Raw genomic sequence first — 15,030 nt, 5'->3', positions numbered from 1 at the left:
CATGACTGGACATGTAGGTCAAACAAAAATTGAACAGAGAAATAGGGGAAATAACAGCTGTTTTGATTCAAATGGAATTAACAGACATCTATAGAATACTCCATCCAAACATAAAAGAATATATCTTCTTCTGAGCACCTCATCGAACCTTTTCAAAAAGTGACCTACATATGAGGTAACAAAGCAAACCTCAGCATATGCAAAAAATTGGAATAACCCATGTATCTTGTCGGATCACCATGGCTGAAAACTAGCATTCAACAGCAACACTAATTTTAAAAAGTCCACAAATTAAACAATGCTCACCCTAATCACTAATAGGCCAAGGAATAAATAAAGGAAAAAAATTAAAGACATCCTAAAATTCAGTGAAAATTACCACAAAACCATACTCAAATTAATGGGACACAAAAAAGCAGTGTTAAGAAGAAAGATCACAGCACTAAATGGCTACATAAAGAAGCTGGAAAAATCTCACACTAGTGAATTTACAGGACATTTGAAAACTTTAGAACAAAAAGAAGCAAACTCTCTCAAGAGAACTAGATGGCAAGAAATAATCAAATTGAGAGCTGAAATCAACAAAATAGAAACAAAGAAAATAATACAAAGAATCAATGAGACAAAGAGTTGGTTCTTCGAGAAAATTAACAAAATAGACAAACCTTTATCCACACTAACCAAAAGGAAGAGAGAGAATATCTAAATTAACAAAATTAGAAGTGAAAAGAGGGATATAACAACAGACATGGAGAAAATATAGAGAATCATAAGATCATATTTCAAAAAATTGTGCTCCACAAATTTGGAAAACTTAAAGGAAATGGAAAACTTTCTGGATAAATATCACTTACCAAAATTAAATCAAGACCAGATAATCAAATTAAATTGACCTTCTACTGCTAAAGAAATAGAAACATAGCCTGGTGGTGGTGGCCCACGCCTTTAATCCCAGCACTCGGGAGGCAGAGGCAGGCAGATCTCTGTGAGTTCGAGGCCAGCCTGGTCTAGTTCCAGGACAAGAACCAAAAGCTACGGAGAAACCCTGTCTCGAAATAAATAAAAAAAGGAGTTTTTTTTAAAAGAAATAGAAACATTATCAAAAATTTCCCAACCAAACAAAAGCCCAGGACCAGATAGTTTCAGCTCAGAATTCTACAAAAATTTCAAAGAAGAACTAATACTCTTCAAATTGTTCCACACAACAGAAAGAGAAGAAACATTGCCAAACCAATTTTATGAAGCTAAAATTACCCTGATATCATAACCACATAAAGACAGTCTTAAGAAAGAGAATTACAGACCAATCTCACTCATGAATATTGATGCAAAAATACTAAATAAAATACTAACAAATTGAATCCAAGAAAACATCAGAACCATCATCTATCACGATCAAGTTGGCTTCAACCCAGGATGGTTCAGCAAATGACAATATGTCAATGTAATTCACCATATAAATAACTGAAAAATAAAAACCACATGATCATCTCATTAGATGATGAAAAAGCTCTCAACAAAATACAACATCCCTTGATGATAAAGTTCTTGGAGAGGGCAAGAATATAAAGAACATACCTAAACATAATAAAGGCAATATACACCAAGTCAACAGCCAATATCAAACTAAATGGAGAGAAACTTGCAGTGATCCCACTGAAATCAGGAATAAGACAAGGTTGTCCACTTTCTCCATATCTATTCAGTATAGTTCTTGAGGTTCTAGCTAGAGCAATAAGACAAAATCAACAACAACAAAGATCAAGGGGATACAAATTGGAAAAGAAGAGTTCAAACTCTCATTATTTGCTGATGATATGATAGTTTATATAAGTGATCTCAAAAATTATACCAAGTAACTTCTAAAACTTATAAACACTTTCTACTGAAAGTGTTATTTTTTGTAGCAGGATTCAAAATTAACCCAAAAAAATCACTCTTCACAATAGCCACAAATAAGATAAAATATCTTGGAGTAACTCTGACCAAACAAGTGGAAGTCCTGTATGACAAGAATTTTAAATCTTTGAAGAAAGAAATTGAAGAAGACACTAGAAAGTGAAAAGATCTCCCATGTTCTTGGGTAGGTAGAATTAATATAGTTAAAATGGCAATCTTACACAAAGCAATCTACAGATTCAATGTAATGCCCATCAAAATCCCAGAAAAATTCTTCACAGACCTTGAAAGAGCATTACTCAAATTCTTATGAAAAGCAAAAACCCAAGATAGCTAAAACCATCTTGTACAATAAAGGAACTTCTGGAGGCATCTCAAACCCTGACTTCAAATACTACTACAAAGCTACAGGACTGAAAACAGTCTGGTATTGGCATAAAAACAGACAGGAGGACCAATGGAACTGATTGAAGACCCAGATATTAATCCACAAACCTACAAACACCTGATATTTGTCAAAGAAGCAAACATATAAAATGGAACAAAGAAATCATATTTAACAAATGGTGCTGTCATAACTGGATTTCAACATGTAGAAGAATAAATATAGATTTGTATCTATCACCATGCACAAAACTCAAGTCTGAATGGATCAAAGACCTCAACATAAAGCTAGCCATATTGAACATCATAGAATAGAAAGTGGGAAGTACACTTGAAGGCATTGGCACAGGAGACCACCTCCTAAACATAATCCTAGCAGCACAGACATTGAGAGAAAAAATTAATAAAGAGTCCTTCTGAAACTGAAAAGCTTCTGTAAAGCAAAGAACACAGTCAACAAGACAAAACAATAGTCTACAAGATGGGAAAAGATCTTCACCAACCCCACATCAGACAGAGGACTGATCTCCAGAATATACAAAGAACTTAAGAAACCGGTCATCAAAAGAACAAATAATACAATAAACATGTAGTATAGACCTAAAGAGAGAACTCTCAACAGAGGAATCTAAAATGGCTAATGGACACTTAAGGAAATACTCAACTTCATTAGCTCAAAAACAGTTCTGAAACTCCCTCTTACACCTGTAAAAATGTCCAAGATCAAAAATCCTGTTGACAACTTATGCTGGAGAGGATGTGGGGTAAAGGGAACAGTCCTCCATTGCTGATAGAAGTGCAAATGGCTCAGCGCCTTTGGATATCAGTATGGTGGCTTCTCAGAAAATTAGGAAACAACCTACTTCAAGACTCAGAAATACCACTTTTTGTTATATACCCAAAGGATGCTTAATTGTACCACAAGGACATGTGCTCAACTATGTTCATAGAAGCATTGTTTGTCATAGCCAGGACCTGAAAACAACTTAAATGCCCCTTGACCGAAGAATGGATAAAGAAAATGTGGTACATTCATACAATGGAATATTACACAGCAAAAAACTGACATACTGAAATTTGCAAGCAAATAGATGAATCTAGACACCATCATATTGAGTGAGGTAACCCAGACTCAGTAAGACAAATATCGTATGTACTCACTCATAAGTTGACAGCTTCAAGAGGGCAATGAACAAAACTGAAAAAGAGGTAACATATGGTATGGCCTCTTCGCTTCATTTATAAAACAAACTTAATATTGCTAAAATGTCCATAATACACAATGTGATTATAAAGCCACCTGAGCTCTGGCAAAATCTTTCTCTATATAAGAAGAAATATCAACTCAAACTTTTATATTCACAGAACCCTCAAAATCATCAAGTTTATCATAGTTGTTATTTCTAAAACATGCTTTGTTTTAGTTGTAATCCTAGTTTTTAATGCCTGAGCCATCTTTCTAGCACTCCAGAATATTTTTCAGTAACATATTAATTAAGACATTTGTGGTACTGTATTAAAGACAAACATAGGGAAACAGTAAAAATAAGTTAATAATCTTATATAGAAGCTCTCATCTATATTCTGAATGATCTTTGAAGATGTACATAGTAGATAATGAAATTTTTCTTTTTTCTTTCTTTTTTTTTGGTTTTTCGAGACAGGGTTTCTCTGTAGCTTTGCTGCCTGTCCTGGAACTAGCTCTTGTAGATCAGGCTGGCCTTGAACTCACAGAGATCCGCCTGCCTCTGCCTCCCGAGTGCTGGGATTAAAGGCGTGCGCCACCACTGCCCGGCTATGAAATTTTTCATTAACAAATGTTTGGAAAAACTAAGTGGCTTAATACAAAAGGGTGAAATTTAATCTCAATCTTGCACCATAAAAATAACTGACAAAATGGGTTAGTGTCAGACCTGCAACTCTAAATATCCTAGAATCATACATATGTGGCTACTCTATGATATTCATATGGGCAGTAATTTCTTACATATGAACATTAAAGATACAAGTAACAAAAATAAAAGCAAATAAGAAAATTCCATCAAAACTGAAAAGCTGTCCAGAGCACAGAGAAGACTCAAGAGGATGAAGAGGTAGCTTTTGGAACTTGAAAATATGTTTATATCATGTATATGAAAAAGAGTTGCTTTGCAAAATTAAGCAAAGAACTCCTTAAACTGAAGCAGACACGATTTACAAATGGGTTAGGGCTGGAGAGATGAATCAACAGTTAAGAGCCATGGGTTTGATTCATAACACCCACATGGCAGTTCACAACTGTCCAGTAACTCTAGTTCCGGGGGATATGACATCCAGATGTACATCCAGCTAAAATACAATAAATAAATAAATATGAGATAAGAAATAGAACAGATGTGTAAGTAGCCAGTGGATACATTATTGAAAGATGTTTAGAGTGACTAATCATAGCTGAAATGTTAGTTAAGACCAAAATTATATATTTTTTATACTTTTTAGGATGGCTTTTGCAAAAAAGAGAAAGCGTTGCTTCATTAATGTGAAATACAGAATTCTATGTTATAGATAAGAGTGTAAAACAGTACAACCTCTGCAGAAAGTAGTATGTAGTTCTTTTTTAAAAATCAAGAATAAAACTACCATGTGTGCCAACAATCTTTCTTCTCAATATTTATTCAAAAGAAATGAAATATTTATTTCAAAGCATTATTAATATTTCCTGTCAGTTACAGTACTTATAATAATAATACAATTTGAAACACAAAGCGAATCAGCAGATGAATGGATGAAGAAAATGTGGTATGTTCATAAAACAGGCTATCATTCAGTCTTAAAAGAGAAGAAAACTGCAATATGTCCCAGCATGCATAGTTCCTGAGAACACCACTCTGAGTGAAATAAACCTATTACAGAAGAGCAGGAGTTGTATGATCCCAAATAATATGATCTTTAAAAGTGAAGTTCACAAACACGGAAAGTGGAATCATGGACCATGAGCAGGAGGGGAGGAAAAATTTTTATATTTAAATTACTAATCCATGAGTAAAAAGTTTCAGTTCAAAACAATTAATGAATTTTACAGATCTACTACGTGACCTTACATCTGTAGTTATTATGCTTCCTTAAACACTCAAGATTGATTAGAAGGGTAGATTACCATAATAAAATAAAAACTCTAAATTCATTTGATAGTGACAATACTCTGTGCATAGCAATCTGTGTGTTCTAAGAACTAAGCAGATGAGAGGCTTCCCTTAGCATAGCTGTAGAACACTACAAGCTTGGTAAGTACAAAACATTTTTCAAAGTTCTCTGAAACTGCTCATTAGTAGAAATTGTCTTAGCACAAGATGTCGGGAAAGTCATAAACAAAAAAGTTATTTAAATCTGAGATAAAAGTTGACTACAGTTAGTCGTCCATAAGTACTGAGAAAGGGCATACTTACTGTATGACTTACAGTTAGGTAACAATAAAGATGTAGAAGTTTATATCATTATTTTACCATGGCACACTAATATGTGAAAGATTTTTGAGCAAGTTAGCATGAATTCAACAAACATGTATTTAACTCTTCCTGTATTCTAGAAATTAAATATGCATATAAAAGTCACAGATATTGGACACACAGATCAACTGGTGTGAAAAAAATACTAGTGAGAAGACAGACATGAAATTAATTCAATTCTCCCATGCAGTTTGGGATATTTTAACTGGATTGTTGGCCAGCTGCTAATACCGTCCTTCATCCTCTATACTTCCTTACAAGCTAAATGAATTGTATGTTTATAGACTAGATGAAGCTTTGTAGGCTGTTTCTTAGTTAGCTGGACATGGACTTGGACCACTTAAAGTTCTGCATCCTCTGAATATGGGTTTTCAGGCTGAGCATTTTACTAAAGAAGCATAATAAATAGACTACCTAATCCAAGATGAAAAGACCCCGACTTTTAACCTAGGGAAAGTGAAGCCTCAATTTAAGATCACTGAAGATCATCATGGCCAGGACAATCTGACAGTCACTGTGCTGCTGTGCATGGCAGAGTCATAAAATGTTAGTATAAGTTTGATTATTCTATTGTACGTCATAAATGTTAATAGGCAATAGAGAATGGGGAGAATGTCTGCCCACAGGTGTAGCTTGTATCTCAAGTCTTCTATAACAAACTTAGAATATGTGGGAAATGAACATGTTTTCATTATTGGAATGATATTTCTGATCTGTGGGATACATAGCTGCAAACTAATTTCTTCTGAGGAGTCCAGCTCATCTCTGAATAGATAATGTGAAACCTGGGCCACAAAATGCAACCATATTTCAGAAGTGGCTCAATTAAATTACAGCCGAATGTTGTCATTTACTTTCGCAAATCAGTCAAATAAAAACAAATTAAACCCATGGGTAATTAAAATCTTTAATCCATACACTTGTATCTAATTCTTACTCATGTGCATTTTGTTTTTCTCTCCCAGTAGGTGAGTAATTGTAAGTTCTCTTTCCCACAGGATTTTCAGTACAATTTTCCAAAAGAAAAGAAGTAATTAACTTGTACTTGTAATTTTAAGGGAAGTAAGCTATTTAGGCCTGTGTCCCAAATGATCAAAAACTCACTTAAAAGTGGGTTTGCTGTGCAATGACAATTCCTCTGAGCCCTCCTGGGTATTGTAATAGATATGTCACTGACTTACACATCTTGCTTTTCAAGGAAAGAGAAATACTTGAATTTCCTAAGTGTCTCATAGTCATTTGTCTTGAGTAAAGTTTAAGAGTTTGGGACAATTTTGCTATTATTTTTATGGTTTGAACAGTGCTCAGTGTCTTTACTCACACTCATAAATAAACACAGGGCTCACATGTGGTACGTATGTTCTCCTCTGTACAGGTAGGAAACAGGAGGTTTAAAGTCCTTGTCATTTGTCCGTGGTTCTGTGCACTAGAGGAGGTCCTCACTTTGTGTGGCTCCTCACTCTCTTACATTTCTGTATATTGCTTTGTCTTCTTTCAGGCAGCCACATCCCACCTTGAAAACATTTATATCTTTCATGCATTTATTTTCTTTAAGAAAGTTTGTCTCTGGTGTGGATCTTTGTATAGAACCCATGGTAAATGAGGAATTGTGACTCACAGGACTATATAAACTTTATTCTAATACAGCTTCATAAATTCAAATAAAAATGCAGTTTCTGGTAGCTACATATGTATTGTTGATAGCTATATATGTGCCATTTCTTAGACCTCAGAAATTCTTAGAGAAAAAAGCGAATAATTGCTTTGGGGTTGTGAAAATGCATGAAGAGGACTAATATTTTCCTTGTCCTGGTTCATGCTTTATTGCTTGAATAAAGGGGCCATAATTTTGAAATGTGAATTGGCCTTTATTATAATTTGTTAGCTATTATAGCTTCCCACTTCCATCCTGACCATTCCAAGTCTCTTGCTTTATGCCAAATGCACCCCCCTTTTTAGTGACCACTGCTTTTCAGAACATGGGATATAAAAGTGTGTCTAACAAAAGCTCCAAATGTTTCTGCTTATTTACTTGTTAAGGCATAGCTATATCTAGACTATCACTTCCTACAGTCCCATAAAGGAGAAGAGGAGAGTCTAGAGACAATTTGCGAAATGTGTAGTATGTTTATACCACAGAAATAATTAGAATTTTGGTGAGTCTTTTTATCTAGAATGCAGAAAACATCCAGCTCTTGGTACTGATTTTTTTTTTAACTAAGAATTTGGCTTATTTTGTTCTAGCAGGTCGTAAAAGTAAAAGATGTCTAATTTAGCTCTATTGTTATTAGCCAGTCACTTACACAATTGGAGACTATATTTACTAGAGGAGAGAACACTGTTGTAGAAGCATGTTTGCAATGCGCATGGGAAAAACTTAGAGTCAAAACTAACACTAATATTATATTAGTCACAGTTTGTGCTAAAAATAAATGTCATAAGGATCCCCGTATATACATCTCCTGTATATACAGGGAATAAATTTGTTGTAGCATGTGTTAGTAGTAACTATATAGTTGAATCCTAATGTAATTGAAGCTCCTACTAAAATATCTTATGGAATTCAAGAAGAAAATTTGCAAAGCAGTCTATGACTATAAAAATTGCCATTTTAAATTTTAATTATAAGATTATATTTAAATGCATATGTTAATTGCAGGGTCATTTCAGCCAATGACTCTCCTCTGATTCTGGTTCCATTAGGCAGCAATTGAGTGAATGAATGGAAACTGAAAATGACACCATGGTGACAGAATTCATTATTCTGGGACTAACAGATAGTCCTACACTACGTGCCATATTATTTGTGTTTTTTCTACCAGTTTATATAGTGACTTTATTGGGAAATATAAGTATAATCCTTTTAATTCGAAGCAGCCCACAGCTTCACACTCCTATGTATCTGTTCCTCAGCCATCTAGCCTTTGTGGACATTGGCTACTCCATATCGGTCACACCCATCATGCTCATCAGTTTCTTAAGAGAAAAGACTACTATCCCTCTCTCTGGTTGTGCAGCCCAGCTTGGCTCTGATGTAGCTTTTGGAACCACAGAATGCTTCCTGCTGGCTACCATGGCCTATGACCGTTATGTGGCCATCTGTTCTCCTCTGCTCTACTCCACTCAAATGTCCCCAGCAATCTGCTTCTTCCTGTTGGGGGCCTCTTACTTGGGTGGATGCATGAATGCCTCATCATTCACAGGCTGTTTTGTGAACCTAAACTTCTGTGGCCCAAACAAAATCAACCATTTTTTCTGTGACCTCTTCCCACTTGTGAAACTCTCTTGTGGCCATGCTTATATTGCTGAAATATCTCCCTCCATATCTTCGGCATCTGTCCTAGTAAGCACACTATCTACCATCATTGTGTCCTATGTTTATATCCTACTGTCAATCATAAGGATGCGTTCTACTGAGGGAAGGAACAAGGCATTCTCCACCTGCACTTCCCACCTCACTGCGGTCACTTTGTTTTATGGGACAGTTTTATTTGTATATGTGATGCCAAAGTCAAGCTATTCAGCTGATCAGGTCAAAGTGGCTTCTGTGATCTACACAGTGGTGATCCCCATGTTGAACCCTCTCATCTACAGTCTGAGGAACAAAGAGGTTAAAGAGGCTATGAAAAAATTAATGGCCAGAACACATTGGTTCCCTTGAAGTAAATCAGAAAAAACTCCATGGATAATAAAATAAATGACATGAAGAACATATGCAAGTGATATTTCCATAATTTTATCCATACCCTGAACAGTTATATAGTTAGAAGCTCCTGTACATACAGAAATTTGATATTTATTTCCATTAATAATTTAAAAAGTGTGATTTACACAGACACCTGTGCCATCAAAGTGAGATGTGGATTTTCTTAAAGGTAAGAATACTTCAGAGGATAGTTTTTAACTTTAAATATTTCCTATTTGCTAATTTTGTAGTATTTTCGTATAGACATATTTCAAAGTGTGAAACACTTTCAATTTTTTCTATTTAAAATAACACTTATGAGTGAAATTTCCAGTAGATGTGTAACAAATGGTATTCTGACCAGTTAGGGTTTCAGGTCACCCCTTTCTAATGATGAATGACTCTTACCCTTATATGATGAATGACTCTTTTAACTTCTGAAAACAGTAATCATAGTGTCTCAGAAAAATTATGTTTATTTTCTTTTAATTTGGTACAGAATGAAAAAGAATCATGATCCCTCTATTTTGCCATTATAAGGCACAAACCAAGTTATAGAAGAAATTGAATAAATCTTGCCCAGATCTGCTGACTGAGGTCTGCATGCGTAGGTATTAGAGTATAATTTAGAGGTAAACATTGTTCTAGATGATGACAATAGGATGGCGAAACTGTCTTTGTAAACTAGCAAACAGATAGGAAGTCATGGCTTAGAGAACGTCCTTGTCATTCTCTTCTAACCTCTCAAGGAGATATCTATGGTCACCGATTACCCAACTCACGATCAGTGAGAATTCCTCCCTGAAGCTCTTCTAACAGTGATTTCTGGTTAACACTTTGGCAATTTTATTAACACAGTTGTAGTGTTGGACAAATTCTGTGAAGGTATGGAATCACTAAAGCACAAACTGACTTCTTTTCCTTGGACTTTTCACTGGCCAGATCGAGTACATAGATGTCCTCATCTGGAAGCTGCCGTGGAATTTTGTTCTTATTGTTCTGAAATTTGTTCATTTATACCTCTCTTCTTATATCATTATGGACCTAGACATTCACCAGTGCAGCAATTCTAGGGCAGAAGCCTGCACAAACATACATGGCCCGTGGCATTCCAGGGTTGACTTCCGCCTGGGAAAAGACTTTCAGCATCATGGTGGAAATACGAACTCTGCTGGATGAAGATTTTTGTTCTCTGTTTCTGGTTATCCTCATCTTTCTGTCCACACTTTGCTCTTAGAGGCAATAGTATTTCTGTTCTCAAATGTAATCTTCCTTAGAGAACAGACAGACTTCTTCATTGATCTTTGTTGCAAGATTCACAAACCCAGTGTGTTTTACTGAATTGACTGTATCTCTCACTAATGTTCCTTTTCATCTCTATTCTTAAGATATACCACCTCTTTGTAAAATGACATCTGTTTTTGTCATTGCTGTGACCAAGTACATGAAAGAAACAACTGAAGGGAGTGGGAGTTATTTTGGTTCACAAGTCCATGCTAGCGGGAAAGCAGGACCATTGCAATGTCTGGTCTGTGGTCCCAAGAGCTTATGACTTATTGTGTCATGGTGAGACAGGAAGCAGAGATTTTAGGGCACAAGGAGAAGCTAATATCACCTTGAAGGTGTGCCCCCAACAAAAGCTAGGTCACAGTCCAAGGATGTCATAGCCTTCTCTCCAACACAGTTCCACCAGCTAGGAATAAGTTTTCAAACACATAAGCTCCAGATGTGGGGGGAAATGGAACATAGCATTTTACATGTAAACTATAAAATTCCTGGTACTCTTATAGACATGGATGAATCTTACTGCATGGCTAATCTACCTCTATCCTTTTACTTCACTCAGAAGAAAGATATGTGACATACTTATCTCACAGGTATCTGAGTCTTTTTTGTTTGGAAGATTAAAATTGTCTCAACTTATTATTATAATTTTATACAGAGATATGACTCATGTGTTTAAACTCTAAGGATTTTAAGCTTTAATTAACCTAGCCCTAAGGGGTGTGGATAGAGCTGGCATTGATAGGCCTTTACGGAAGTGGGCAGATTCATGTTTTTTTTCCTTGTTCGGATTAAGTGTAAAAGAGGAAGACATTACCTGTGCAAACAGAAGAACTGATGCTACAAAATGCAGTTTGTGTAGATGGTCACTTGTTTTCATATGTTTTGTTTTGGTTTTGGTTTGTTGCTGGAGAGTCAGCCAAAAGTCTTGTGGATGCTACCTAAGCACTCTACAACCGAGTCAAATCCTTAACCCTGTTTTTACTCTCTGAGATATAGACTTTGATCCTCACCTTCTACTACTGTACAGACATTTGGGCATTCCAAAAGAAATTATGTCTTTATTCCTTTTCTTAACATCTGGCCCAAAGCAGCCAAGAGTGCCGAAAGTGTGCATACTTTCAAGAGAAAGACAGTGATGGATTATGGTGCAGGTTGGGGATGAATTGTTCCTAAAATATTCATGGAGGACTTATAATTCTCAGGATTATTGAATGTTGCTTTATTGGAAACAGATTAATTGCAGAAATTTTTTAAGGGACAATAGCTACTGTTGTAAACTAGATGCTCCATCCAGTATGATTAGGGTTCTGGTTTTGGATGCAAACAACCCAAAGGATAAAACCATGTTAAAAGAAGTCACAGATCTGGATGTCGCTGCTGTATGCCATTGAATGCCAAGGATTAAAATCCAAAAAGGTAGGGGAAAGGCATGGAGCAGATTCTCCCTCAGTACCCTGAGAAGAACCAGCCCTAACAATGCCTCACTCTTGGACTCCAAGCATCCGAACAGACAAGGATGCATATTATAAGACACCTAGCTCATGGCACTTGGCTGTAGCAGCCCTAACAAACAAATACAGTTGCATGTTTAGTTTATGCTGGAGTTTCACTGTCAACTATTTACTCCTGGAAGAGAGAGGAATGGAGGCTTGAATAGTACCAGGAACACATTCTTAAAAGTTGCTTTCTTTGAAAATAAATGGCAAAACTAAAAAGACTATCAGTAGCAATGAAAAGAATTTTACTCAGACTGAGTCAATAAATAAGAATCAAAGATGATAACTCTACTCCCATTGAGAGCAATAAAAACTTGCTGCATTGTGTGTGTGTGTATGTGTGTGTGTGTCTGTCTGTCTGCCTGCCTGTCTGTGTGAGAAATCTCTCTTCTGATTTGTAAGATTTCTAGTTAGAAGATAGGGATTCAAATTGGGAATTATTTGAAATCTTTTCTTGTTTTCCCTGTTTTTCTTTTCAAAACTTCCTGGCCTATATAAATTTCAGTAAAATTTCCCTCCCTTAAAATTGATAGGGACATATGGTATATAAAATTTCTCAAGTTTCTTTAAATATAGCAATGGGTTAATGCTTAAAAGTTTAAGGGATGGAGATAAATTCCTAGGGTTGACAAAATCCTTGTATATTATAATTGGAGCAATAGTGATAGCAGGGCATGCAGTGCTCAAAACCACAAGTCTGCGTGTTCAGGTTTATGTGTGTGATCATGTGATCATTTCAGTAAAGACTTGCATAAAGGTTTATATTTTTTCTCATTTTAACTTGACTCTACAAGCTTGTTTACAAAGATGTCAGCTACTAATCCACACAAGGAAAACTGTTAACCATTTCTCAAAATGGCTGCCTACTCTCTCTTAAACCTCAGTGAGTTTACTATATATGAATTCTAGAGTTTGCAATCCATTGCTTTCTTTAATTGATTTTTATTTAAAAATACTGTTTTTCAATAATGTAAGTTTATTGATAATGAATTTTTAACAGGTTTCTTTTTGTCAAAAATTCCTGTTTGCACCCTTAATTTGGAGTATTTTGAATTTTTGAACATTTTGTTTGAAATAGAATGCTGTGTTAGCAGCTAAAATATTTTCACACAAAATTTCACTGAAGTCTAGTTTCTATCATTTCTTTTCATTGCAACCTATCATTTAAAAAATTTTTGTTTAGTATAGAGAGTACATATTTTATCTTCTGCAAGCTTTTGTCTCTCTTGTTGTCTCTGTCTCTTTCTCCTACTGCTTTTTTATAACACTGACATTTAAATTTAGCTGCTAAGTGAGAATTCTACTACTGAACTTTAACATCTGCCCACATTCCTGTTTTGGTTTCCTGTAGTTTCTACAATTTTCCTAAATGTAAACTGTTCTCATACTTACCATGTTTGGATTTTTCAGACTTTAAAAATTTTCTCATCTCATGTACTTTTATTAATTTGGAGATATACTTGTGACTGTCTTCAAACATGCCTTCTACCTCATGACCTCCCATTTTGAACTTCAACCATCTATGTGTTAGATCACTTCACATCTCTTAGAAAGCTCTTGGACTACTTGATTTTCATCCTGTAATATTTATTTATTTTTCTATTGACACATCTTTCACCTACAAATCCCAATTTCTGTTCTTTTTGATTGAGTAACACAGCTATCAAATTCCTCAAATATGCTTCATTCCTCAGATTCAGTTTCCCTCTTCTTTTTCTTTCAACCTCATTTTGTTCTTCTTTTGCTCTCCCCTGCTTTGTCTTTCCTTCCTTCCATTTTCAGCGTGTGTGTATTTGAAATGTGTTTTCTTTATTACCTCTATTTCAGTCTTCAAGTCTTGAACTGTTTCCTTCACCTGTTTGATTGCTTTTTCTTGGTTTTCTTTGAGGGATGTATTAACTGTATATAAACGTACGCAAATCAAGACTGTATATCAATGTATCTAAACTTGACTAAATCTTTGCCAGATTAAACTGGTAATTTTTTGAATGATATACTTATCTGTTAAATCCTCGTGTTTGAGTTAATGAAAATGAAAGCATTTATTTATAAAACTTTTTCTTAAATGTCTTCATCACAGCCTTGATCTAGCAGCAGCAACACTATCCAATTACTTTCCTGGAGGATGGGAATTACACTGCAGTGACAGAGTTCATTTTATATGGTTTAACAGACAACCCCATCCTTAGATAAGTTTCCCTGGTTTGTTACACATTTTTGAATGCTTACAAAATGCTTATTCTGTCAGCTATCATTAATTTTAAAGATACACAATTTATCATTTGTTCCTGTTGAGTGCACCACAGTGCTAATTAAAATAAACAGCTCTGTCATTATTTCAACAGAAGCCTCAATGGTATAAAACATGCACATGAGTGCAATATTGCACTCACATAACTAACAAGCATAGATGGTGCCTTGTTTCACATGAATGTTCTCACACCATGCAATTCTTTATCAGGTAGTAGGTTATCAGTGAAACCAGTGTTGTTGGCTTGTTTGTAGCACATCACACATGACTTTGGTTTTTGTTTTTAATTTTTGTTTTATCACCAGTACTCAAGTTCTTTTGATAGTCTAAGCCACTTCTCTTTAGTTTTATTGTCAAGATCCTATATTACAGGATAGATACAACACTTGCCAGATTTCATTTGTAACCCCGTCCCCTGGATTAGACTAACATCTGAAATATGAGAATCACTGTACACCATTCTAGAATGTATGGATATGTAAGAGAATGAATAAACATATCAGTGCCGTGTGATCTATTGGCAAGAAGATGGGATTTGTTTCT

At 35.3% G+C, this 15,030-nt stretch overlaps 1 protein-coding gene across 1 annotated transcript; it reads left to right on the top strand.

The window, feature by feature from the left end:
- The first annotated feature begins 8,490 nt into the window (after positions 1–8,490).
- On the top strand, positions 8,491–9,429 carry LOC102001545 (olfactory receptor 481). The gene has a single exon (XM_005351090.1). It carries the CDS (start codon positions 8,491–8,493, stop codon positions 9,427–9,429), a length of 939 nt encoding a protein of 312 aa, XP_005351147.1.
- The last annotated feature ends 5,601 nt before the right edge of the window (positions 9,430–15,030 follow it).

This window comes from Microtus ochrogaster, chromosome 8 (assembly GCF_000317375.1).
Source record: "Microtus ochrogaster isolate Prairie Vole_2 chromosome 8, MicOch1.0, whole genome shotgun sequence".
Classification (NCBI taxonomy): domain Eukaryota; kingdom Metazoa; phylum Chordata; class Mammalia; order Rodentia; family Cricetidae; genus Microtus; species Microtus ochrogaster.
Note: the sequence above shows the minus strand (reverse complement) of the source record. Positions and strands in the feature narration are given on the sequence as shown.

What these genes read in the sequence shown, in the direction of transcription:
- LOC102001545 (XM_005351090.1), top strand. Translation starts at nt 8,491, where the DNA reads ATGGAAACTGAAAATGACACCATGGTGACAGAATTCATTATTCTGGGA.